This window comes from Bison bison, unplaced genomic scaffold (assembly GCF_000754665.1).
Source record: "Bison bison bison isolate TAMUID 2011002044 unplaced genomic scaffold, Bison_UMD1.0 scf7180017864099, whole genome shotgun sequence".
Lineage (NCBI taxonomy): Eukaryota > Metazoa > Chordata > Mammalia > Artiodactyla > Bovidae > Bison > Bison bison.
This window is the reverse complement of record NW_011494671.1, coordinates 741,963-766,543: the sequence shown is the minus strand read 5'-3', so window position 1 is coordinate 766,543 and position 24,581 is coordinate 741,963. Positions and strand designations below refer to the sequence as shown.

Genomic DNA, 24,581 nt, shown 5'->3' with positions numbered 1-24,581 from the left:
GGCAAGAATACTGCAGTGGGTAGCCATTTCCTTCTCCAGGGGATCTTCCCAACCGGATCTAATTTGTGTCCCTTGGATTGGCAGGCGGATTCCTCACCACTGAGCCACCAAAGGAGCTCTTTGGTGACCATGGCATCACTTACTTGTGGGTACTTTAAAACCAGGAGGTATCATACCCGTATCCTCCAAAGCACAGAGCTCATGTGTGAAGTTTCAGTTTTAAAAATAAATTCTCCGTGAAACGTGCTCTGAATACACAGATTCCTATTTAATAAGACCTATGACTGTATACACAGCTGTGGGGCCCAGACTGGTGCAGTGTCTCGCCCGCGTGGCTAACGTTGCCACGGTTACCACCCCAGTGCTCACACTGCCAATCAGTTTCTCGTAGGTGCAGGGACAGTCTGGGGCTTAGGAAAATGGGGAAAGGGATTGCTGGTCTTAGTGGTGAAGTTTTGAAAGACTGAAGTTTCCAAAGTTTTGAACTGAACTAATTCAAAATTGTTGAACAAGTACTTTTGTAATCTATACAACATGAATACATTTTTCTTTCACTTCTTTTTTTCAGCTTTGTTTCAACTAAGCTCACTGACCAAAAGACCACAGAGGACATGTGCCTGGCCTTCTTTACAATAGGAACATAATTCTCAGTTGAAATTTAACATCCATATATCAGATTGAGGAGTGAACTGTCAAGCTTTTCCTGAGTCCCACATGTTCTGTCTCTTCCTCTTATTTCTTCCAACCACCCGTCACATCCCCTACTTTTTACAGTTTCTTTCTCCCTTCTGTTTCTTGCTCGTTAACATTTACAAAGGCTGAAGGATCATGCTCTCCACTGACTTGGAGTTCCTCACATAATTACATGATCAATAATCACATGGTGGCCTCCTACCTCTGCACCTGGGACTGGCTACATAATTTGTGAAATCTGGTATAAAATAAAAATGTATGGCCCCTTAGACAAAACTTTCTGAGTTTCAAGATGGCAACAGCAGAGCATCAACCCAGCCTGGGCTCTTCAGAAAGTGACCGCCCCGCTTGTCCCTGTAGGCAGGAGTTCTCATGCCCACCTGTGTCTTTACCTGCATAATCGGCACTTCTGTTTCACCACTAGAAAATGCAGAGTTCAGCATCTGTCCAACAGTGCCCCTCCCCAACCTCTCTACTATGACAGCCTCATCCTCTTCCTTTCCACTTCTACTTCTCCTGCCTGGCACCAGCCTTCAGCCCCCAGTGGTCTTTGGGTTGGTTTATTTCTACCATCTCCCGTTATAAGTCATCCTAGATACAGCATATTGGACTGGCCAAAAAGTTCATTCAGGTTTTTCTGCTCTATCTAATGGAAAAACCCGAAGGAACTTTTTGGTTAACTCAATATTTCCTCAAATATATTCCAGCTATCAGGCAGCTTAGTCACACAGTCACTTTTCTAGAAAGATGGTAGAATGGGGTCCTTGGAATAGTGAATGTATCACACCCTTTGGGACATGCATTTTTGCTGGTTGGTGAAGGGACATGTGTTTGTGTTGTATTTTCCAGAGCACAGATTATAATGACTCAGTGGGTCTCTGAAAAAGAAGTACTTCCAGGATTACTGAAAGCACGTGTCCTGAGACTCACCAGATAACTCAATTCTCCAGATACATAATCTGATCACACACTTAATCATCCCCAAATCACATCGTGGTTTGTGCACATATCCCTCAATACTGCTGAACACTCTGAGGCCCTTCCTGTAAAGAGTGCCTGCAAATAACAACATTATTTCTCCAAAGCCAGCAGACACTGCCTTGATTGCATTGTCTCTTCTATGTGGTCTGGAATAACAAAAGATTTATATGTGGTGGCAGGAAAGGGGGAAGGAAATGGGTATAATTTCTCCTTTTTCTCATGATCCATAACTGACTAAATCTTTTCTAATGAATCAAATACACATCCCCTTGGGGGAAGATTTACACATGAACAATTATTTTGTCAAATCATATTTTGTTCATTTGATTTATTCTTACAATTTTATTGTATATACTCAAACTAAAATGTGTATCTTCCCTTGTTATACTAAGACTTATAAATACAACTGCTAAATACCATGGGCATCACTGAAGGGTTTTGCTTTGTACCACAAATAACAATCTCTTTCATGACTTTTTCTTTTAAATCTTTCTAACTTACTAGGTAATTCTATAAAACCTCTGCAAGAAACTGGCTGCAAGATTAATAACATATTTAACCTGGGAGACTAAACAGAAATACTGCATAAAAACGCACAGAGTTGAAGGGGCAAATACGATTACACTGACCATCAATATGGTCAACGGTGATTCTGTGCCTATTAACCTCCTCCTGGTAAGGTGCTGTCATGCAAGTCTCTACAAACACACACAACGTCTAGTCAATTCTTCTGTCCCTCCTTCAACCACTATAAAAATAAGTCCCAATGTTCCCTTTGGAAAGCTGGCTTCACTTTTCATTTCTAATCAATTGTTAATGGATGCTTCTCCACCATTCATGGCTTCAGTAACCGCTCACAAGGACTAAAATCAGTTCTACCCATGAGGAAAAGTATTTCATTCCCCAGGTAACACATCTGGGGTGGAACTTCCACAGCGGAAGCTATGAATATGAAGTTGAAGGCCTAAGGGCGGGGGGAAAAACAAAACCTGTACTTACGCCCAGGCGCTGGACAATCTCCCTGACGTCTTCAGCACAGCTGTCCACTGAGGACAGAAGGATGCATTCTCCTCGTTCATAAAACACCTTGATACTCATTAACCCAGATGTCCACCCAATGACATCCCTGCAGGAACAGTTAAAGACCACGTTCTTGGAATCCTTCTCGATCAGCATTATGAACTCATTGGAAACCCCAAGGAGACACTCGATGTCCGCGGACTGGCCAAAGTCTCTCGCCACGACGTGCCACATGATGGCCCCCACACTGAACAGGTGGGCATCCTTCCTGGGCTTCACCTTCTCCTTCTTCTTGGCGCCCAGAGTGATGAAGCTGAATTTCGCGGAGGTATCCACGGTGGCAGTCGTGACAAAGTTCTCCGCCAGGTCCTTCAAGTACTCCTGCCTCGTCCGAGTGGCCATCGCTCGAAACTTCTCCGATTTGTGGGCTGCGTTTTCTGCGTTGATGACTTTGGCTAAAAGGAAGTCCCGAAATACTGCTGACTTGGGGAAAGTGACACCTTTGGGAATTGGTGGACCAAATGGTGGCACATCTTTCGACCTAGAAACTCCAACGCTGAGGGAGGAAAAGGAGAAACAAGTTGAACTGCGATGCCATAATAGTAACTGCAGAGCACACTTCCAACTGAAGCTGTCTACTTCACTGCCTCTTCTTTTCCACGCCTCTGGATATCAAGTGTTTGTTTTTAAGCAAAACTTTCAAATTTAGTTGGTGCAGGGAAGGGAAGTTACAGGCTGAGTAGCCTCCCTTCAAAATTTGTATGCTGAGGTCCAAAACCCCAGTAACTGGGAAAGTGGCTGTGTTTGGAGACTGGGTCTTTTCTTTGAAGAGATAGTTAAGTCAATGAAATAATGAAAGTGGGCCCTAATCCAGTCTAACAAGTGTCCTTATAAAGTGAAACATGAACACACAGAAAGGTAACCAGAGATGCAGACACACAGAACAGAGACCACGTGAACACACAGCAGGAAGATGCCCATCCTCAAGGCGAGAGAGAGGCCTCAGGGGGCACCAAACCTGTCAACACCATGATCTTGGACTTCCAGCCTCCAGAACTGTGAGAAATCAATGTCTGCCGTATCAACTACCAGTTCTTTGGTTTGCACCGTGACTGTGCGAGCTAAGGCAGGGGCGATGGATGTGCAGCCAGGTTGGTGCTCTTTTGATTCCGTGGCTAGTCACCACTGAGAGGCAGTGACCCTCCAACAGCTGACAGTGAGATCTGCCCTGCTGGCGAGCTACTGGGCACAGGGACCATCCCTACAGAGCCAACGTTTTTGAATGTCCCTTTTTTTTCAAGGAAATGCTCACTTGATCACATTTTGGAAGCCTAAATGAAGATTTTATGGAAACGGAAGTTTTACGATATTTCAAACACAGAGTGACAGCTATCATTTTAATATGGCAAAACCAATAATGCTCCCTTGTATTAGACAGAAGCTTTCACTGTCTCAAATCTGTTTTGGAATAAGAGTGAATTAATAAATTAGCAGATGAAAGGCTGGAATGAGTGAATGAATGAACCCTCCAATATCTACTCCCCAACTACTGAGCAGCTTCTGCAGACCGAGAATGAGAACCAATCCCACATCTGCCCAGACTGATATTTTCTGTGTCGAGATAAATAAAGGAAGTCATCTATGCTTCACTTTCTTCACTGTAGAAAATCCTGGAAGAAGTGAGTTAAGAAATGAAAACAGGTGTGAAATCTTCTGGGATGTAGCTGGTGGGACTCTAAATAGATCATAGTCCCCAGGGATCTCCCACCTTTGCTGTAACCTGCACACCCTTTAACAGAGTTAATTGTTTCTGGGAAAATGAGCTATAAGCCAGAAGACAGTCTGGGCGGGGCCTCAGCTAGTGTGAAAGGACAGGGAAGGACTGCCTGTCTTTGGGACAGATAAGCAAACTCTGTCACGTGTGTGTATGCTCAGTCATGTTCGACTCTGTGTGACCCCAAGGACTGTAGCCCACCAGGCTCCTCTGTCCATGGGATTTTCCAAGCAAGAATACTGGAGTGGGTTGCCATTTCCTCCTCCAGGGGATCTTCCCGACCCAGGGATCGAACCCACGTCTCCTGCATTGGCAGGCAGGTTCTTTACCACTGAGCCACATGGGAAGCCCATGAATGTTTATGAGGCACTTTTAAAACCTTGAAGCACTCTGCTGCTTTACACTTGAACCTCATTAGTAAATGATAACTTAGCAATAACATGTGGTTTCTCAAAAGGCAATGACCCTGTCTTTGAACCATTTGTATACACTGTCTTTTACCACAGAAAACATAATGCAAGCCGCTTTGTTTATAAGCAAGATCTATATCAAAGGCATCCCCCCCAGTAATCTCATTAAACCCAGAAAGCTCTAAAGAAATAAAAATGAAAAGGTATTACTTATCTTTTAAGATTTTTTCTGTGCTAATCAACCACCTCATGATAGAAGAATAAACTAAAAATAGAAAGTAATTAAAAATACCCAATTTGACCTAAAAATAGCAGCAGATAAAATAACACCAAATACAAGAACGCCCTAGGCTCATGTTTCCAATCCATTAGGGAAGTTCGTTTAAGATGATTCTTCATAATTACCATTCACGGGGGAGATCCCAGAAGAGTAAGCCAAATGAGCATGTTTGCACTAACGTTATTGGATTTAGGCATATCGTCCCTGGTGGCTCAGACGGTAAAGAATCCATCTGCAGTGCAGGAGACATAGGTTCAATCCCTGGGTTGGGAAGATCCCCTAGAGGAGAGCCTGGCTTCCCACTCCAGTATTCTTGCCTAGAGAATCCCCAAGGACAGAGGAGCCTGGCGGGCTACAGTCCACGGGGTCACAAAGAATGGGACATGTCTGAGCAACTAAGCACATATCCTTTATACAGGCTAGATGTCTTTTTTTTCAAATATCACTTTTTTAAATAAAAGTCGTTCTGAACATTCATTCTTCTTAACTACACACTGAAGTCAATACTGTTATCCTTAGTTTTCAGAGAAGGAATTGAAGGGCCCCCAAAGTAAGGACTTCCTTGGTGGCTCAGATGGCAAAGAACCTGCCTGCAATGCAGGAGACCTGGGTTCGATCCCTGGGTTGGGAAGATCCCCTGGAGAAGAAAATGGCAACCCACTCCAGTATTCTTGCCTGGAGATTCCCGTGGACAGAGGAGCCTGGTGGGCTATACAGTCCATGGGGTCACACGACTGAGCAACTAACACACAAAAATAAGCCAAGCTGTAGACACGGCAGGAGACCTGGACCTCACTCAGGTCAGGGAACCGCTCTTTCAACAACACCCCACTAGACAGTTGCCTCATGACAGCTGCTGCCTGAAGAAGAGCAGGGGTGGAGGAAAGGCAGGCCCTGCCAGCCTGTCCTGGGATTCTTGGGTACCTGGCTGGCCTTTTGAGAGCACCAAAGCATCAGACGCCCGTCTTGAGAGCCCCACAAGTGTGAGTGTCTCCAAGACCTTGGACAAGAAGAGATACTGGGCCATCACCATATGTTTCTTTCAGGGAAGCACTGATGTGGCCGCATCATCCACCTCTGGGGCTGCCAGCAACCAAGCGCTGGCGCTGGCAGGGCTGGATGATGTCCTGAATGCTGAGGAAAGGCGTCACCTACACTCATGAACTGCTAGGAATTGCACTGTTTTAAAATGGGAAGAAGGCAATTACTCCTTACAGAAAGTACCTGAATGATGACCATGGGAAATGTAATTAGGGAGAAAAAACAAATCTAAGTATAATTAGGGGCTGAGAAAGAATAATTGGAAAACAAAGATATTTTGGGAAAGGAGGACCTGTTGGAACAACTCTGGGAGCACGGAGCACCAGGGGCGGCCGACTCACCTGTAGCACACGTTTTCCGTACATGGATTATGCACTTTGACGATGACGAAGACGTGTTGAAAGTGGGACCGGATGCTTTTTGGAGTAAAAGGAAGTGCTCCAGGCTCTTGGAAGACAATGGTCACGATGTCATTTCCTATATGCCTTTTCCTCAGGAGCTGCAGTCAGGGAAGTGAACACACACACACACAGTTACAGACAAGGTTTTCTGTAAAAACAAGATATGTAAATATATACAGTGCACTCAGCTTTCAATTTCAAGGAGTTTGTTTTAGAGAAGCAGAGCTGTTCTTAGGAAGGTCAGGTTCCTCGATGTGGCCATGCTAAAAGACCGACGAAGAGGAAAGCCTCAATACTTAAGTTCATCTTTTACTTTAAAATGTAACTTTAAAATGTCATTCTCCCTCCTTTTCATCTGTATCATTTTTTTTTAACCCTGAAATAATAGCCCACTAGAGCTAAGATCGCTCTAAGGAGATTTGTAGGTTAAGCTCTCCAACGGAAAGGCAGGAGATGGCATGGCATCCAAGCGAAGGCACAGCAGTTCCAAGTCCTCACTTAGTGCATCAGGGGCTTCGTTCCGTCCGTGCGTCCACAGACACGTGCATTTCTGCGACAAAAATACAGAAGGCTGGGGGCTTCCTTGGTGGCTCCATGGCAGAGAATCTGCCTGCCAGTGCAGGAGACACAGGTTCAATCTCTGATCCAGGAGGATCCCACATGCTGTGCGACAACTAAGCCCACATGCCACAGTTATTGAGCCTGTGCTCTAGAGCTCGGGAGCCACAGCTACTGAGCCCACGTGCTGCAACTGCAGAAGCGCGTGGCCCAAGAGCCCATGCTGCACAAGAGAAGCCCTCACGATGAGAAGCCCGTGTACTGCAACCAGAGAGCAGAGCCCGCTCAGCACAGCTAGAGAAAAGCCCGTGCAGCAGCGCAGACCCTGCTCAGCCATAAGTGCATATATACAAATTTAAGAACAGTACAGGAGGCTGTTATTTTGGTGGCTAATATTTTCAAACTAATTAACTGAAATCTGGCCTTTTTAAAATGTATGTTGGAAACACAGAATCCACCAGATTAAGAGCTGGAAAGCCCAATAAATGACAAATGCAGAAGAGACAGAACCCCATAGTGGTAACACTGAACGTTTTCACTTGAGATGTTCCTTCTGCCAAGAACGCTCCCTTCACCCCAAGTCTCTCCTAGACCACTCAGGTCTGAGCTACCACAACACCAGGAAAAATGTTCTTGGCAACACTGCGCATGCCCTGCAGCCACACTCCAAGCTCAAGGCAACAACACTGGCTGTCTTGTCCTCTTTAAGTCTTGGCTTACTTCTCCTGTGTCAGGTCATAATCATCAGGAGGGCAGGAGACGTGTCTGACTGAGTTCTGGTCTCCTGGGTTCTAACGGCCTGCCCAGGACACAGCAGACACCCCCTACCCAATATGAATAACCAAAGATACGAATACACAATCACAGCCACACAACACCGCACAATAAAACACTGAACACCTCTGAATCCATGCTGATAAACCCATACACCCCATAAGCTGATGCACCTAAAGCCACTGGATCTGTGCTCAGAGTCTGTGATCCTCGGCTTTCATAGAGACAGTAATCTTTACAGGAGTCGGTGATGTCACTGCAGGAACAGGGTAATCTCAGGTAGTAAATCTCTCTTTACGAGCAATAACAAAGGCAACAAGCTTGTGTTCAAATTTATGTGGCACCTACAGAACATACTTCAGTGTAAAGAGCATTAAGTTCGACTTTTAAAACCTTTTAAACCCATATACAAAAAGGATTTCATTATCAGGCCCCTGACTTGTGATTTAGCATGATAAAAGGCCTGGAAAAGTGGGAACGAAATGTCCATTCTTCCAGAATTCACTGCTTGCCAGTTAAATTGCTGATTCATATGCTGGAAAATTCCTATTTAAATCCCCATGGTTAAAGTTATAAACACACGAAAATTGTTTTACTGCCCAAGTGAAGTTTTGAAAGATATATTAATATCCATTAATGAGCCATCTGTTGTTTCAAAAATGTTTGTTGGATATTTAAGTATGAGGTGCCACTTCAGAAACATGTAAAAAAATCAGTAGCAAACTAGTCATATATTCACTGTGTTATTTACCCATTCATTCGTGGACACAGATGTTAGCTACAGTAAACATTTCACGGAAAGAAAAGAAAAGAAGGCAGGGACATATATCTAAAACAAGCACCATGGGACGCCCTGGCAGTCCAGTGGTTAGGACTCTGCGTTTCCACTGCAGGGGGCTCGGGTTCCATCCCTGGTTGCGGAATTAAGATCCCACATGCTAAGTGGTGCAACCAAAGAAATAAAATACAATAAATAAAACGAGGACTTCTGTGGTGGTCCATTGGTTAAGAATCCGCCTTGCAGTGCGGGGGACATGGGTTTCACCCCTGGTTGGGGAACTAAGACCCCACATGATGCCGCAGAGCAACTAAGCCCTCGTGCCACAGCTAAAGAGAGTTCAAGCACCCCGACCAGAGATCCCGAAAGATGCCATGATGAAGCCTCATGCTGCGACAACGAATCCTCGAGCCACAGCTAAGACCCGAAGTAGCCAAATAAGCAAGCAGATAAAGAAATATTTTAAAACTTTTTAAATTAATAAAACAAAACAAACACCACGACAAGCTGAAAATGGTACAAGGCTAAGATAGTCTTCCTTCATATCCCCAATAAACTGAAACATATGATTTACATGTACTGTAATAGGACAAGAAAATTCAGGAACAAATGAAAAGTTTAAAAAAATAAACAAAAATATCTCACAATGTCTTCAGTGTATTTGCTGAGCGCAGATACAGTGGCTTATGCTGTACTTTACTCGAAACACAGGAATTCTCAGACTGGTGAGAAGACAGGGCTCATGGTGGCCAAGGCACACAGGGGACTCTGGGCCCCTCTTCCCCAGTGACCACCCTCCTGGCCAATCTTGCAGGGTGGTCTGGCGCATTACTCAGTGAAGTGTAGGTAGCTATTCCTACCCATTTCTCTCCCTCCTGAAGGAAGATGTTGGGTCTGATCCCACACTTCACTTCGGGAAGCGCAATATTTAAAGCCCAAGTTAAAGGAAAATTTAAGGGTACTTATTTTGATAACATGCCAGTCTGCTTTTATCTCTTTTTAAACATATTCTTTTGCTTTGTAAAATGGGCTGCGCTCAGACGCTTAGAGTCGTGCCTGACTCTTTATGACCCCATGGACTGTAGCCCGCCAGGCTCCTCTGTCCATGGGATTCTCCTAAGAATACTGGAGTAGGTTGCCATGTCCTCCTCCAGGGGATCTTCCCGACCCAGGGATGGAACCCTGACCTCTTACATCTCCTGCAATGGTAGGTGGATTTGTTACCACTAAAAATGTATTCTTTTGCTTTGTAAAACGGGCTAGAAATATTTTTAAAATTCTGGTTAATTTAACCATGATCACAGAATGCATTCTGTAGAAAAAGTGGGGGTGGGAAACATGCAGATTCATTAAGAAGAGGAAAATAACATCTCAAGCTCTTTGTAGAGAACAGCCCAAGAAAATGAACACCTGGCCCATTAACAGGATACTTGAGTCTCTTCAGAGACTAAAGTAATACATCTGGCAAATTCTCAGAAACATTACTCAATGTCGGACATTAAATAACCTAAGCAATTCTTGGGCTTCTTATATAAAGGTAAGGGTTCTCTTTTGTAGTTAGTTATATCCTGTTGTAACTGGTCAATGAAACTCTGTAGAATGGACTCCAGAAGTGAAAGGGAAAGGGCGTGGCAGCCTACATAGACCACAGTGGTCCACACAGGAAGGCAGGTTGCTATTCACTAGAGGTCCCTGGTACTATTTCAGGAATTAAGGAATGATGACGTCTTCTAGGCCCTTCTAGACATAAGAAGCTCCTAACACTTGCTCGGCACCAAGACTGCCAACTCAGTGTCTTCAACTGAAAGAGTGAGTTAATAAATATTATATTAGATTTACATAGTCGGTTCTGCTAAATTCCCAACACTGGATTCAAGCTGTGAGACAGGAATAAGCTCTTGTTATGACAAGGGAAGTGAAAATGTGATTCTTCACCCAATTCCATGACGGAAAAGCATACAGATGCTACAGAAATAGCAACATGTGGGTTTAAATTTTCAATTCCTTAAACAAATTTCAGAGTTTCACAGGTCCAGTTTTAACTTGGTGCAACAACCAGAAGCAAGTGAAAACAATCTCCAGGCAGTCTCGTATGCATCAAAAATGGCATAAAGTTGAACCTGGTTAGATCTACTAGCCTCTATGCAAATAGGTTCATTTGTTACATTCTTTTTTTAAAAGCCTAGCAAGATAGGAAAACAAAACAAAACACGTTACACCTAATTTTGGAAGAAAGGGGAGAAGAGGCTACACATACATAAGAAAGTAGGTGAGATGTGGTTCAGAAAACGCCTCTAAATGTCAGTGATGTGAAAGCTTAATTTGAAACTGGAGAAGGCAGATCTCCAGATAGAGTTTCTTGTCTTAAAAAGCAAACAGGTGAAAATGAGCATGATTTCAAAGAGAAAACTGCATTGTTTAACAATCACAAGTTCTGAAATTCAAAGAGATGAGTGCAGAAGTGAGCAAAATATGAAATGTGTTCCCGTTCAAAAGAATAATCATAAATTCTGGATCTCAGTCCTTCAGGTGTCATCGGAAAGTCTGGCAGGATGAGCAGGGCTGATAAAGACTGATCTGGCCTGATCCTTCCAGACTGATCAGACAGTCTGACTGGTCACAACCCCCTTCTAGAGAGCCGCCTGTTGCTAGTCACTGCAGTAGGCACCTTGTGTCTGCTAACTTTGCTTAGAAAGTGTCTGCCCTTGGACTTCCCTGGCAGTCCAGTGGCTAAGACTGCATTTCCAGTGCAGTTGCGGGTGGGGGGACGTTTCAACCCCTAGTCGTAAACTAGATCCCACATGCTGCAACTAGAGATCCCACATGCTGTAATGAAACTGAAGATTCCTCATGCTGCAACGCAGACCCAGTGCCACCAAATTTTTTTTTTTTTAGAAGTGTCTGCTCTTTACCTGCAAGGCTAGCTTCCCCTCCTTCAGAGACTCCCCTAATTTTGCACAATGCACACAGAACACACACGATACACATGCATGCAAACAACACACTACCCTCGCCTATATACTCTATACTCAGAAATGCATACACCAGTGGGTAGAATTTCACTGTCGTTTTTAAGAGACATCTATAGAGCTTCCTGTATAATGAAATGGAAAAAGTGAACACGAAATAGTAGTCTGAGTAATAAGAAAGAGAGGGAAAACCCACACAAGTTACCACATAAATACAGAGGATCTATACTTAGAGAAGGAAAACCTTGCCTCTTCACTTCCATAAAAAAGTGACCACAATTAACCACTCTGATCTCAGATCAGCAAGAAGATACCAAATTTAATCGCCACTCCAAAGATGCATTTGCTGATTCACCATATAGCGAATGTAAAAATATTACATACAATATTTTACCAACGACAAGAATAAATGTACAAACCAGTTCAGCAAAGCTGAATATTTTGGAAATGGAGAAACAAACCGTGACTGTGGATGTTTAATGATTTAATAACAAAGTGAAGATAAGAAAGGATTATGAAGATACAAGTATTTCTCTTCTGAAAATGAGTAGTGCCAGCCTACTCAAAAAGCAATAATTCTTACTGTATAAGTATATATCCCCTTTTCTGGTCTGGGAATAGAGCTAATCATGAAAAGCTGAATAAGCACCTTATGCTTCCAAAATAGTCTAGATGCCTATTTATAGGTGAATCCAACAGCAGTCAGGACCTGCTTGTATAGAACTTAATGCAGTGGAACTTAATGAAGAACTTAATGAAGCTGAATGGTTCCTCAGCTTCCCTGGTGGCTCAGACAGTAAAGAAATCTGCCTGCAATGCAGGAGACCTAGGTTCAATCCCTGGGTTGGGAAGATCCCTGGAGGAGGAAATGGCAACTCACTCCAGCATTCTTGCCTGGAGAATTCCATGGACAGAGGAGCCTGGCGGGCTATAGACCGTGGGGTCACAAAAGAGCAGGACATGATGGAGCGACTAAGACTTTCACTTCAGTTCCTCAGCAATACCAACGAGGGACTGAGAAGTACGTACACGCGCCTTCTGAGGCAGGGCTGGCCACTTGCCTAAGTTACATGGTGAAGGGTTCCAGCCTAAGAAGCTCTGTCACTATTACTGCTGTACATGTCAAGCCCATCCCTGGAAAAAGACCAGGATTCTTCAGATGGAATCTCAGAAACCCAGGGGTTCGGTCTTTTTCCTTAGGGACCTCCATGGATCTCAGATACCCCTTGCAAACAGAGCAGTTCTAACATGAAAGCATTTTTTTTTTTTTAAAGGAGGTTTACTCTGTGCCAGGACCATGCTACCTTTATCTGTTTTATATACTTAGCTTGAAGAAAAAGGTTTCTCTGCCAACGTGATGTTTGAAGCTAACCTGTGGGGATCTTTCCACTGGTAACACCCCAGGATAGCTTAACTATGGTTTGTCTACAGGACAAGTGGGAGAGGAACAAGCACCCAGGGGAAACAGCCCTGGGAAAAGCGGACTGCCTGCCAAACAGACCTGGGGGACTTCACTGAAGAGGGAAAACATTCAGGAACAGGCTTCCTCATCACTCCCCAGGTCTGGCGAGGTTTTCTTTGTAAGAGTCAGACACTCCAAAGATTGAACTCTTCTGCAACTGTGGTGAACTCTCTACGTACTTTTTACTACATTTTGGAATAAGCTTTCAGCTTGATTTATTATAAGAACAAACACAAGAAATTCTATGTGATGTGGACGCGTCTGGACCAGTTAAACAGTCACAGATATCATGGTGTTAATGAGGCTGATGTCAGAGGCACAATTCATGTACAGTTAACTGTGCTAAGCTGTGGCCTCAAAGAGCAGTCATGAGCCCAGATGGTCATTTCAGACACTTACGCCCTTGGTATTAACACAATCCATGGGCACAGGGTGGGTGGGTGAGGATTTGGCAAAGCAGCACAACCCACAAGAAAGCTGAAAAGTCGATGTTCCAAGACTGCGAAGAGCCATCACTGATCTATGACCAGAATATTCTGATGACAACTCACAATTAGCAAAATATTAAGTATCAAAGTTACAATAGTTTTCTGAAATTGTTGATAAATTAGTCCCTTATTTTCTTAGCTATTCAGGCCTTAGCCTTTCCTAATAAATCTTTAGGATTGGGAACAGGATGATGAAATGCAAATTAAGTCATCTACAATACTTGTCCTCTATATCTCATAAGTTATAAATTGTAATAACCCCCCAAATTTATTGAGCACACTCTGTGCCAGGCACTACTTTAAGTGCTTTATACACATTAACTCCTCTGATTCTGTCAACTAAGAAACGTTCATTAATTCATTCACAAATGGTAACTGACTGCTCTCTGCATTCCGGGCATGTCTCTGTATGCATACAATACTCGGGAAAAGAGAAGAGGTAAAAGTCTCTGTCTTCAGCAATATAGGAAAATAAAGCATAGAAAAATTTTTTTTGTGACCCAAGGTCACAAAGATAGTAGCTAGGAAATGCGGTTCTAGAATTCCTGCTCTTTACGACTGTATTTTTCTGTTGAAGATTTTATCCAACCTAGAAGGAGGAAGCCTCAAAGAAAGCCCTAGAATCACAGAATTCTAACACCAAGAGGAAGATGTTATGTATCATTTTGTCCAGATATACTCATGTGCGTCAAATCTCCTCAGGTCCAGACCTTTGGAAGGTATCACAAACATACCGCATCCTGTCTGTTTGAGCCCGGGTACAGACTCCTTCCTTCTCGGCACAAGGTTCCAAGCACCCACGACTGGCTACCTAGACCACATCCTCATTATACACTGCTGCTGCGGCTAAGTCGCTTCAGTCGTGTCTGACTGTGTGTGACCCTATGGACAGCAGCCCATCAGGCTCCTCCGTCCACAGGATTCTCCAGGCAAGAGTACTGGAGTGGGTTGCCATTTCCTTCTCCATCCTCATTATATAGTTAACACATTTCTTGAGAGACTAAGAATCTTTGCCAAGGCCACAAGGCAAGTAACTGGCCACGGTTAAGTTCAGAATGCAAGTCCAATGATTTTTATCCCACACCCTACATTCTCATCCTTTTTACGTGATTACCTATGTTGAATACGTAAATTTCCCAATGAACCACATATAAGATCATACATATTCCATATATATAAAAGCAACTGAAAAAAGCAAAACTTTTTTTTTTAACAATTCTCTAACTCTAATCTATCAGCATAACGTATTCAATGCCATGGATTCTCACTCAAGTTAAAAAAGATAAATGAAAATGGAACCAAATAAGTCTTTAGGCTATACAGTGTGTGATGTACTGTCTCAATGCAAGGGATTATTTTTTTTAAATCTCCCATTTGGGAAACTGAAAGCATTCATGTATTCCATCCACATTTTTGTGTGTAGGACCTTTCAGGGATAGTTTCAGTGAAAGAAAGTCAGGTATAAAGAACTCAAAAAACCACCATTTTAATTACAGTTCAATAAAAAGGGGGTAGAGGAATCTAGTATTGAGCTCTGATAAAAGCAAAGTGAAATGAGCTTTGGAATTCCAGAGGCTGCCACCTGAGAAACAATGGAGTGGATTCAGTTTGGAGTCCACCAGGGGCTTCCCCGGCGGTCCCATGGTTAATGCAGGGATGGGGGCTGGATCCTCGATCCGGGAACTAAGATCCCACATGCAACGGGGCAACTAAGCCCGCAGGCCGTAACTGCTGAGCCTGCACGCCGCAGCTAGAGAGCCAGTGCACAACAGAAGGTCGAGGGTGCTGGAAGTAGGAACTGACACAGCCAAGTAGATAAATAATTTTTTTTAAGTGTCTCAGGTAATTGGGGAGCTGGCAGGACCCTGGGGTTCAAACGCTCCGTAAGTGGGGTCCAAAGGCACACGTTCTATTTCTACTAATGTGTTGGCAAGTTCTCTGGGTTTGAGTTAAGCCCTACGAGATTTCTGAGCAGCAACTCACCTCGAATTTAATTACTGGATGATTTGTTAAGTATCTGCAGGACAACTGCATGGTCTAAATTGAGCTTCTTAATAAGAGTCCCATGGACTGCAAGGAGATCCAACTAGTCCATTCTAAAGGAGATCAGCCCTGGGTGTTCTTTGGAAGGAATGATGCTAAAGCTGAAACTCCAGTACTTTGGCCACCTCATGCGAAGAGTTGACTCATTGGAAAAGACCCTGATGCTGGGAGGGATTGGGGGCAAGAGGAGAAGGGGACGACAGAGGATGAAATGGCTGGATGGCATCACCAACTTGATGGACTTGAGTTTGAGTGAACTCCGGGAGTTGGTGATGGACAGGGAGGCCTGGCGTGCTGCAATTCATGGGGTCGCAAAGAGTCGGACATGACTGAGCGACTGAACTGAACTGAACTGAATATCTAGTGAGTCCACATGGCATTATTCCAAATAAATGTTTTAAGAGCTGGAAATCCCTTAGTTTACAATATATGTATACAAATTCATACACGTGATCTAGGGATTGTATCTCCATCTCATAAAAAACATAGACATGTGATCAAAAGATAGATCCTCTGAAGGTAGTGGGCAGAGCTCGGATTACTAGAAAACCCTGTAGAATATACAAGATGGACAAGGGGCTGAGGTCAAGTGTTAGGAAGAAAAAACCCATCTAGCAATTACTCCAAGAAGATGAATAAACAGAGGAGCTGCAGCCCCGAACAGGACAAACGAAGCTGGGGGCCGGGGACCTCCTTCTCTTCCTGTCTGTGAGATCTAAGGTGGTTCTTGCCGCCTGGGGACAGGACAAGTAGCCTCTTCGGAAAGAAGCATCCTTTGACAACCTTCATGGAATTTCATGAGCACTCAGAAAACACACACACAAAAAAAGGCCAGTTCTCTGCAACAATTAAGTTTCATTCATTTGACAGATACTTACTGAACAGCTACTATGTAGTCTTTGGTGCTTTAATTTAGAGCAAAGGATTGCAGTTAAGTGACATCAGGAAAACACAGTTTTCTTAAACATGAAAACAAACTTTGCTTTAACTCTGGGTTTGCCCCCAAATATAATCAAACTCCTAAAATTAAAGAATGCCACAAGTGAGTTATAACATACTTTCTTCTTATCTACCCACATGCAGAAATCAAAGCTCAGGTTACATCTGCCGACTTTTTTTGCGATCTGTAATTAATAAGGTTGACACTGGTTCCCATTAAAGTTTTGCTTGGCAAGCAATTCAGGTGAGTGTGGGAGAGTATTTAAGTTTTGTAAGAAAAAAGTGCAATGAAACTTGTGCAGTAATAATCACTTTAAAGCCCAAATGCTTCCCAATGATAAGAGTCAAAGATTATTAATGCCATTTAAGGAAAAAAAAACCCAGCAATTCTTTGCAAACTCTGAATACACTAATACCATCAAAGAGCTGCCCGTGGGTTGGCACGTGCTGTGAAAGTGGCGGGGAGGCTGTACCTGCTGCCTGTTGTTCGGCGTGTGGGGGAGCATGGTGCACACGTGGAACATGAGCTCGTAGTCTTTGTATGTCGTGTACAGGGAGTGCGTTCCTGTAGAATCAGCTGAAAACAAAGATTAATTACAAGAACAAGTCAGGCCACTGCAGATTAGCAATTCAACACTTAGAAGGTCATTATCACAAAAGGCAATTCAACTGAAAGGAACAGACGGCCCAAGTATAAAGGAGCAGTGTCTCGGTGGCGGCCCTGCTGCGCTCACACCAGGCACTGTTTCTACCACTTTCCAGCCTGTGGCAGCTGCCTGGGTTTTCTTCATTTGCTCGCACACGTGCTTTCTACTGAACACATGGTTTCCCCTCTCTTCTCTTCTGCATTCTTGCCTTCCCAGGGCTGATGACCCACATGGGAGAGATGCTTCAGCCACGAGGGATACAGGTGAAGAGAAGAGGAGGAGGTTTGGTCTGGCGCAGGTCTGGGTGCAATGATTAAATGGGGCTGAGCTAGTCAGAAGCTGTCCTTGCCCCATATTGCACGCACGCGTGTGTGTGTGTGTGTGTGTGTTTACAGTTAATTCTTATTCTTGGGCACTTGACCCTCCAGAACTCAGAAAAATGAAACAGGATTGACTTCGTATGGAAATGAGGACAAAAGATACTAAGGATTTCTTTCCTGAATCATGGAACTAATTTTCTTTTCTTTTCAACAGGCAATGCGACGATGCAGTCATATGATTAAGACCAAGGAGAATGAATGAGATCTCTTACTGTATATTATGCACTGACACATGTTAAAAAACTATGACATCTGAATCCCTGTTAATCATACAGCTATTCATCTTTTCAAAAGCAGAATGATTCTTTGCAAATTCAAGACCCATCTGTATCATCAACAGATTACCTCACTGAGAATTTCAGACCCCAAGTCAACATGGCGACTATAAAACATCTAAGTAATGATTTTAGGACGGGGTTTTGAACCACCCTGCATACGGATAAAGATAAAAAGATAAACAGAAATTAAGAGGTAAACAATTCTTACTGTCTTTCACAATCCTTAATCTATATCTATTTTTCCACCTTTTAAAGAACAAGGAACAATACCATTCAATATTATTTAAAATGAAGTTTATTCTATTGGGTTTATTGGGAAAACTCTAAATAGTTACCTAGGGCTAACTCTTTTTTTTTTTAATCTGAAATTTAAAACTTTTTACTTTAAAAATATTAAAACACTTAATCTTCATGAGCATTTATTATTTTCTTTCTAAATCATGTAATATTTTTTTTATTTCCAGCATTTATATCCAATTCAGAAATAGTCCTGAAAATACTTTAGAAAAAAAATACACAGTTTTGCACTGAAAAGGCAGTCATAGAAGGCAATTTCATGAGTAAGGGGAGTATGTAGAATGTTTATCTATGGATACTGGTAGATCAACTCGCAGATGGTCAGAGAGGATGTTCATCTAATAAGCTGTATACTATCTAGTCCCCAAATAAAGACATTTTCTCTTCTAACTATTCATTAAACGCATATTTGTTATTTTTTCATAGGACTTTTTAGGGAGTAATCCTCCATTTCAACTGTCTTCTCTTAGGATCTTGACAGTAAAAGTGGCTTTGGAAGTGAGCAGGCCAGTCACGAAGGAACGATGACTGTTCTCTCCATGAAGAAATAACAGTGAAGGTCAGAGGATGAACTAACCCGCAGGTTCAAGGACTCCCATCATAACACTTCCTCGGATGTTTAAAACTCAGTACGAGAAATGCTGACAGATGCTTAAGAGTCTGGTTAGCGGGCTTCAGATTCAGGAAATTGCAGTGAAAAAAGAAAAGTGCAATTCTGAGGGGAAGGGGGAGAAACACTTTAAAAAATGTGGTCATAGCTTGTCTATCCCAAGCCCATACTGAAGGATGAATTTCAGAAATTAAGCATTTTTAAAGTTTTCATCTCAACTATCAGCATGGCAACGGGAAAGGTAAACTCACAAGCTTGGTGGGGTTTGCTGCAAATATTTCTACTAAAAAAGAGATACAGGGTCATCTATGTCAGTCTTTGGTTTTATCTCTGCACCTATCTAAAGAAAGTGGCCACAGCCTTGCGTCTGTTTTCTACAGCTCAGCAAAGCAACTTAGCGGCTCATGGCCCTTCTGTGCCTACCCCATGTCATTCTGTACTTAAGAGAGAAACGGCTCATTTTAAAGCTGGAGGGGACATCTCATATACTCTAGCCCAAATACTCTGAATTTTCTTTGTGAATAAAATATGGCCCAGATTTTACCAAGGTCCTGCAGCAGGCAGAATTAAAACTGAAACAGAGGGGGCCTTCCCTGGTGGCCCAGTGGTTAGGAATCCACCTTCCAATGCAGGGGACGTGGGTTCAATTCCTGGTTGGAGAACTAAGACCCCACCTGCCTCTGGGCCACAAAGCCCACTGGCAGCACTGGAGATCTCACATGCCAACCCCACATGCGACAACTAAGACCCATCGCAGACAAAAATAAATAAGTAAACACTAAAAAATTAAACACAATTCTCCTGAACTTAAGGTTTTCTTGCCCACTGCATAAAAGGCATAACTTTCATCCGACCATTCTATGAAACACAACTCTTAGAAAGTTCCTCTAAAGGGAAGACGTGCCATGATTTCTTTGTCTCTCATAGAACATCTTGCTCATAACAATATGAATCAACATGTCAAAATTTTGTTCTTATTTCCTTGAGCTAACATGATTAGCATGACATCTGTAATGTATAAAAGATATCTCCTAGGTCATAAAAACTCAAAGCTGATGTCAATTCTGTACAGAAGGAAAAAAAAAGTATTTGCACTATCTACGCTGTAGTTTTATAGAAGGTATACATCAGGAGCTTTTAAAATGTCCCCTCATCCCTCCCACAGCAGAAGGACAGCAGACATGCAGAGCAGCAATGAGCCCATGAAGAATGAGCTCATTCTGCAGGAAGGCGTCCCTAAGGGCAGCTTGCTAGCACTGCTGGCGGTTGTATGGTAGTCTGTAGGTAAGGGGAGTTTGGCAGAGAAAAAAGAAAGAAAATTCAGAAAAGGCCTCAATGATCTTTCTTAAAAGAAGTGGACACTCACAATAGGTATCATATATTACTTTCTAACCTTTACATTTCTGAGGCATGAGCAATGCACATTCAACTTAATAGTCAAGCCCCAACCTTGACATCAGTGGAAGACACACAGGGCCTGTACGTGAGCCAACTTTTCTCCAGATCTTGTGATCTATCCTCTAAGTGTCACTTTCAAAAACAGAAAAACAAATATTGCATATAAGCACTTACAAATGGAATCTAGCAGAACAGTACTGATGAATCTATCTGCAGGGAAGGAACGGAGACATGGATATAGAGAATGCACTGGATGCAGTGAGAGGAGAGGTGAGGAGGAACTGATAAAGTAGCATTGTCAAATATATACAATGATGTGTGGTAAAGAATCTGCCTGCCAAGCAGGAAACTCAGGTTCAGTCCCTGGGTCAGGAAGATCCCCTGGAGGAGGAAATGGCAACCCACTCCAGCATTCTTGCCTGGAGAATCCCGTGTGCAGAGGAGCCTGGCGGGCTACAGTCCATGGAGTCAAAAATGAGTCAGATCGACTAAGGCAACAGAGCACACGTGTAAAACAGATAGCCGCTGGGAAGCTGTCGTACAGCACAGGGAGCTCAAGCCTGTACTCTGTGATGACCTAGAAAGGTGGGATGGGAGGGGGGCTCACGAGGGAGGGAGGCTCAAGATAAGTATACTTATGGCTGACTCACACTGTTGCATGGCAGAAACCAACACAACGTGGTAAAGCAATTATCTTCCAGGTAAACAAAGACCGAAACCCCAGAACTGATAACAAGCCAGGCACAGGGAGAGTGGCACCACTCTGTTGTAGGCAAGTATCACTGATGGTCGCAAGGTGAGCAGACCTGGGGCCACAGGGCCTTGGTTCCAACCCTGGCTGATGCTCCCCGGGACAGGTTCCCACTGACCCCTCCTAGAGGGCTGGATGCCCTCACAGATCCATCTTTTACTCACTCTTCAGTAAAAGGGCAAGAAGCAAATCACTGCTTGACAATAAGCAGTATTTCCCCAAATACACAAAATTACCCTACCTGGTGTTTTCAGGTGTGTTGAGAGCAACTAAGTAACAACACAGATACAAAGGTTGAATATTTAGTCTATGAGGACCATAAGGAACAGGATTATCGAAATGAAGGGACAAGACAAATTCACACATAGGAGGGAACCCACAGGTGCCCCACTTGAGAGAATCTGACCAAGGTCCTTGGAAAACAGGATGTATCAGCTTTTTAATCAGAGCTTCAGCTCCCCGGGTAATACCATGAAATAGGCTATGAACAAGATAAGGCTGCAAGCATGGCCTGCATGGATGTGGAAATATTTAGACATTTCAGAAATGAATGCAAGGTTTGGTCAAGCTGCAGTGGGACAGGGTGGAACACAGAGGTGAGGCGAAAAGAAAAAAGAACATACTAAAAGATTCTTCACAGAATACTGGGGGGATCTCTGCTCTTGTTACGAAGGAAGAAGAACTGACCTTTTGAGAGTATGTCAGACACAATGCCCTTGGGAAATGCGCTTTCCTTGCTCATCTGAGTGCATGGGTGTGCTTAGTTGCTCAGTCGTGTCCGACTTTGGGACCCCATGAACTGTAGCCCACCCACTCCTCTGTCCATGGAATTCTCCAGGCAAGAATACTGCAGTGGGTAGCCATTCCCTTCTCCAGGGGATTTTCCTGACCCAGGGATCGAACCCAGGTCTCCTGCATTGCAGACGGATACTTTACCACCTGAGCTACCAGGGAAGCCCCCTGCTCATCTGAGGAAATCGCAACTCCATCCCCAATAAGCTGGCTCAGCCGCTGCTGGGGTCAGGAACAGGAGGGCGCAGGACCACTCACTTAGATGTCTGCGGTGTGCCTACCTTTGGGGAATTAAATTTGTGCAGATACCCAAGTCTGAAGCTTACTTTTATTGTCCAGCTGAGCTCGATATTTACTAAATCCTTTCAGCCGCACTCTCTGGCCCAGCAGATCAAGGAATTCTTCAAAAGCTGGACCTGCCGTCTCGTTGTTATACATTTCCTCTTCGGTACTCTGGCCAGCCTTGCAGTACAGAATCCCGATCTTGTGCTGAAAGCTCAGCTGAAACGAGGGAGAAAGGTAAATTACTTGGCAAAAAGTATCAGACAAGTACACCTGAAACTAACACAATATTGTAAATCAACTGTTGTTAGTCGCTCAGTCATGTCTGACACTTTGTGACTCCATGAACTGCAGCCTGCCAGGCTCCTCTGTCCATGGGATTTTTCAGGCAAGAATACTGAAGTGGGTACTATTCCCTTCTCCAGGGGATCTTCCTGACCCATGGAATGAACCTGGGTCTCCCGCATTGCAGGTAGATTCTTTACCGTCTGAGCCACCAGGGAACTCCAATGTAAAACATAAAATAAATTAAAAAAATTAAAAAGCATCACACAAGCTAACTTCAGTAAAATTAAAATTACAGGAGCTGAGAATTCTGTTCACAGGAAAGCATGCCAGGACAACTTCCAGAAGCTAAAAAAAGTAATCAACTGTCATTCTGCAAAACCCTACAAAATCATAACAAACCCAGAGACCTGAAAATAACAGCTGGAGAAATGTCAGACAACCTAAAAAATACAGTGAATGGCCTTGCCTACATGGGAGTTTGCAGGTTTCCAAAACAGACAGCTAGGTTCAAGCATTTATTTAAAAATAGAGCTGTGCAAACATCTTATACCCTCTATATAGTAAATAGCATTATCTTCGAAGTTAGAAAGAAAAAAAGAGCTGTATATTTTCAGAAGTTTTCCCTCTCTGGTTCTTAATGCTTTTTTGTTGTCATTATTTGAACATTCATGGAAATATGAAAGACTGTAATGGAAAAAACAAATCAAATTACGGTCTGGGGAGGAAAGACTCCCACTGCAAATTGTGATCCATGTACATTGATAGAACAATGTCTTATTTCCATAAAAGTAACTCTGGCTGAGCCATTACAGTCATTTCTACATTTCTGACTATCTTGAAAACATCTGCTAAATATACAATAGACCATAAAGAACTTTAATAGCAACTGAAGGGTTCCGGCTATAATTCTGTCTCTCTGTCCGTCCATGCCATGATGGAAGGTATCACACTACTTCCTCCTAAGGCAGGGGAGACAGCTTTTTTATTTTCCTCAAAGAGGAACTACCCATCAATCACAAAAGCAGGGCACTTTTTCCTGCTATAGCAGCAATCTGAGCCTCAAAGACTGACGGATTATCAGCCCTCCCCAATTCCCTAAAGACAGCTGTCCACAACACTGTTCACTTTTATTACCAAACTGTAAAACAGAGCCTTTAATCAAAACTCAGAGATGACTGTATCAGTAAAATAAGGCAAAATGGTACTAATTTCTCTTGAGTAGCAAAGTGACGACAACAGTCTCATCCGAGTGACCTATGACACTTACAATCCAAGAAAGGGAGGGATCCGCCTGCTATGCATCTCAGTGGAGATGCTGGGGAAGCTCAGAGCTGAGCAGGCAGCAGAGCACCAGTACACATGCTGTACCCTAAGAGCTACAGGGGAGGGGAGGGACCAAAGAGATGATTCCCTGTTCACCATCTGACCCGATGCGCCACCTATAGCGATGGCTCCTAGGGCTCGGGGAAGGGAGGCGGAGACAGCACACAGGCCTGATGTTCCTGTCTGAGCCTGAATCACCCAAATCACACTGTGAGGACAAGGTTCCAGGCACCGAGTGTGGGCCTGTGAGATGCTGGGTTTAAGCTATTAGTATTATGAATTGTGCTGATTCCCTGGTGGCTCAGTGGGGAAGAATCTGCCGGCAATGCAGGAGACACAGGTTCAATCCCTGGATCGGGAAGACCCCCTGGAGGAGGGAATGGCTCCCCACTCCAGTACCCTTGTCTAGACAATCCCATGGACAGAGGACCCTGGCAGAGGGTCAGACATGACTGAGCGACTAACATTTACTTACTGGGTCTTTAGTAACATTAAGACAAAAAACATTTCCATGCACCCAGGGACTGAGGAATAAACATTTCTGATCAACTCAAGTAAAGAAACAAATGAGACATCACATTTATTGCAAAGGGACCATCATCTTAAAAAAAAAAGTAAATATAAGACAAATGCCTCATCATTTCACTATAAACACTCATTGTTCTGAGTGATCCGGAAGACACTGCAGGACTTAAAGTACTTTAGGAAACACTTGGGATTGACACTGCCAATGTGATGACATTGGTGACGGTCAGAATCTGGGTTAGTTCTCTAGCGTGACCCCTGGATGACTCTCCACCTCCTCAGAGCTGTGATGTTCTGACCTCTCTTCTACCCTCTCCAGTTGTCTGGCCCCAGCCTTACAGCGAGTCCCCCTGAAATTCCGCGGTGTGATCAGCAGGCACGCATACCCAGCACCCCCAG

General features: G+C 43.5%; 1 protein-coding gene across 1 annotated transcript in view; it reads right to left on the bottom strand.

The window, feature by feature from the left end:
- Nucleotides 1-24,581, bottom strand: part of SIPA1L2 (signal-induced proliferation-associated 1 like 2) — a 182,007-nt gene that overhangs the window by 65,536 nt on the left and 91,890 nt on the right. The window contains exons 5-8 of the mRNA XM_010838598.1: nucleotides 22,091-22,265; nucleotides 17,085-17,188; nucleotides 6,541-6,698; nucleotides 2,674-3,250 (exon numbers count right to left, since the gene is read on the bottom strand). Coding sequence (XP_010836900.1) covers nucleotides 2,674-3,250; nucleotides 6,541-6,698; nucleotides 17,085-17,188; nucleotides 22,091-22,265 — 1,014 coding nt within the window. The remainder of the gene's footprint in view (nucleotides 1-2,673; nucleotides 3,251-6,540; nucleotides 6,699-17,084; nucleotides 17,189-22,090; nucleotides 22,266-24,581) is intronic.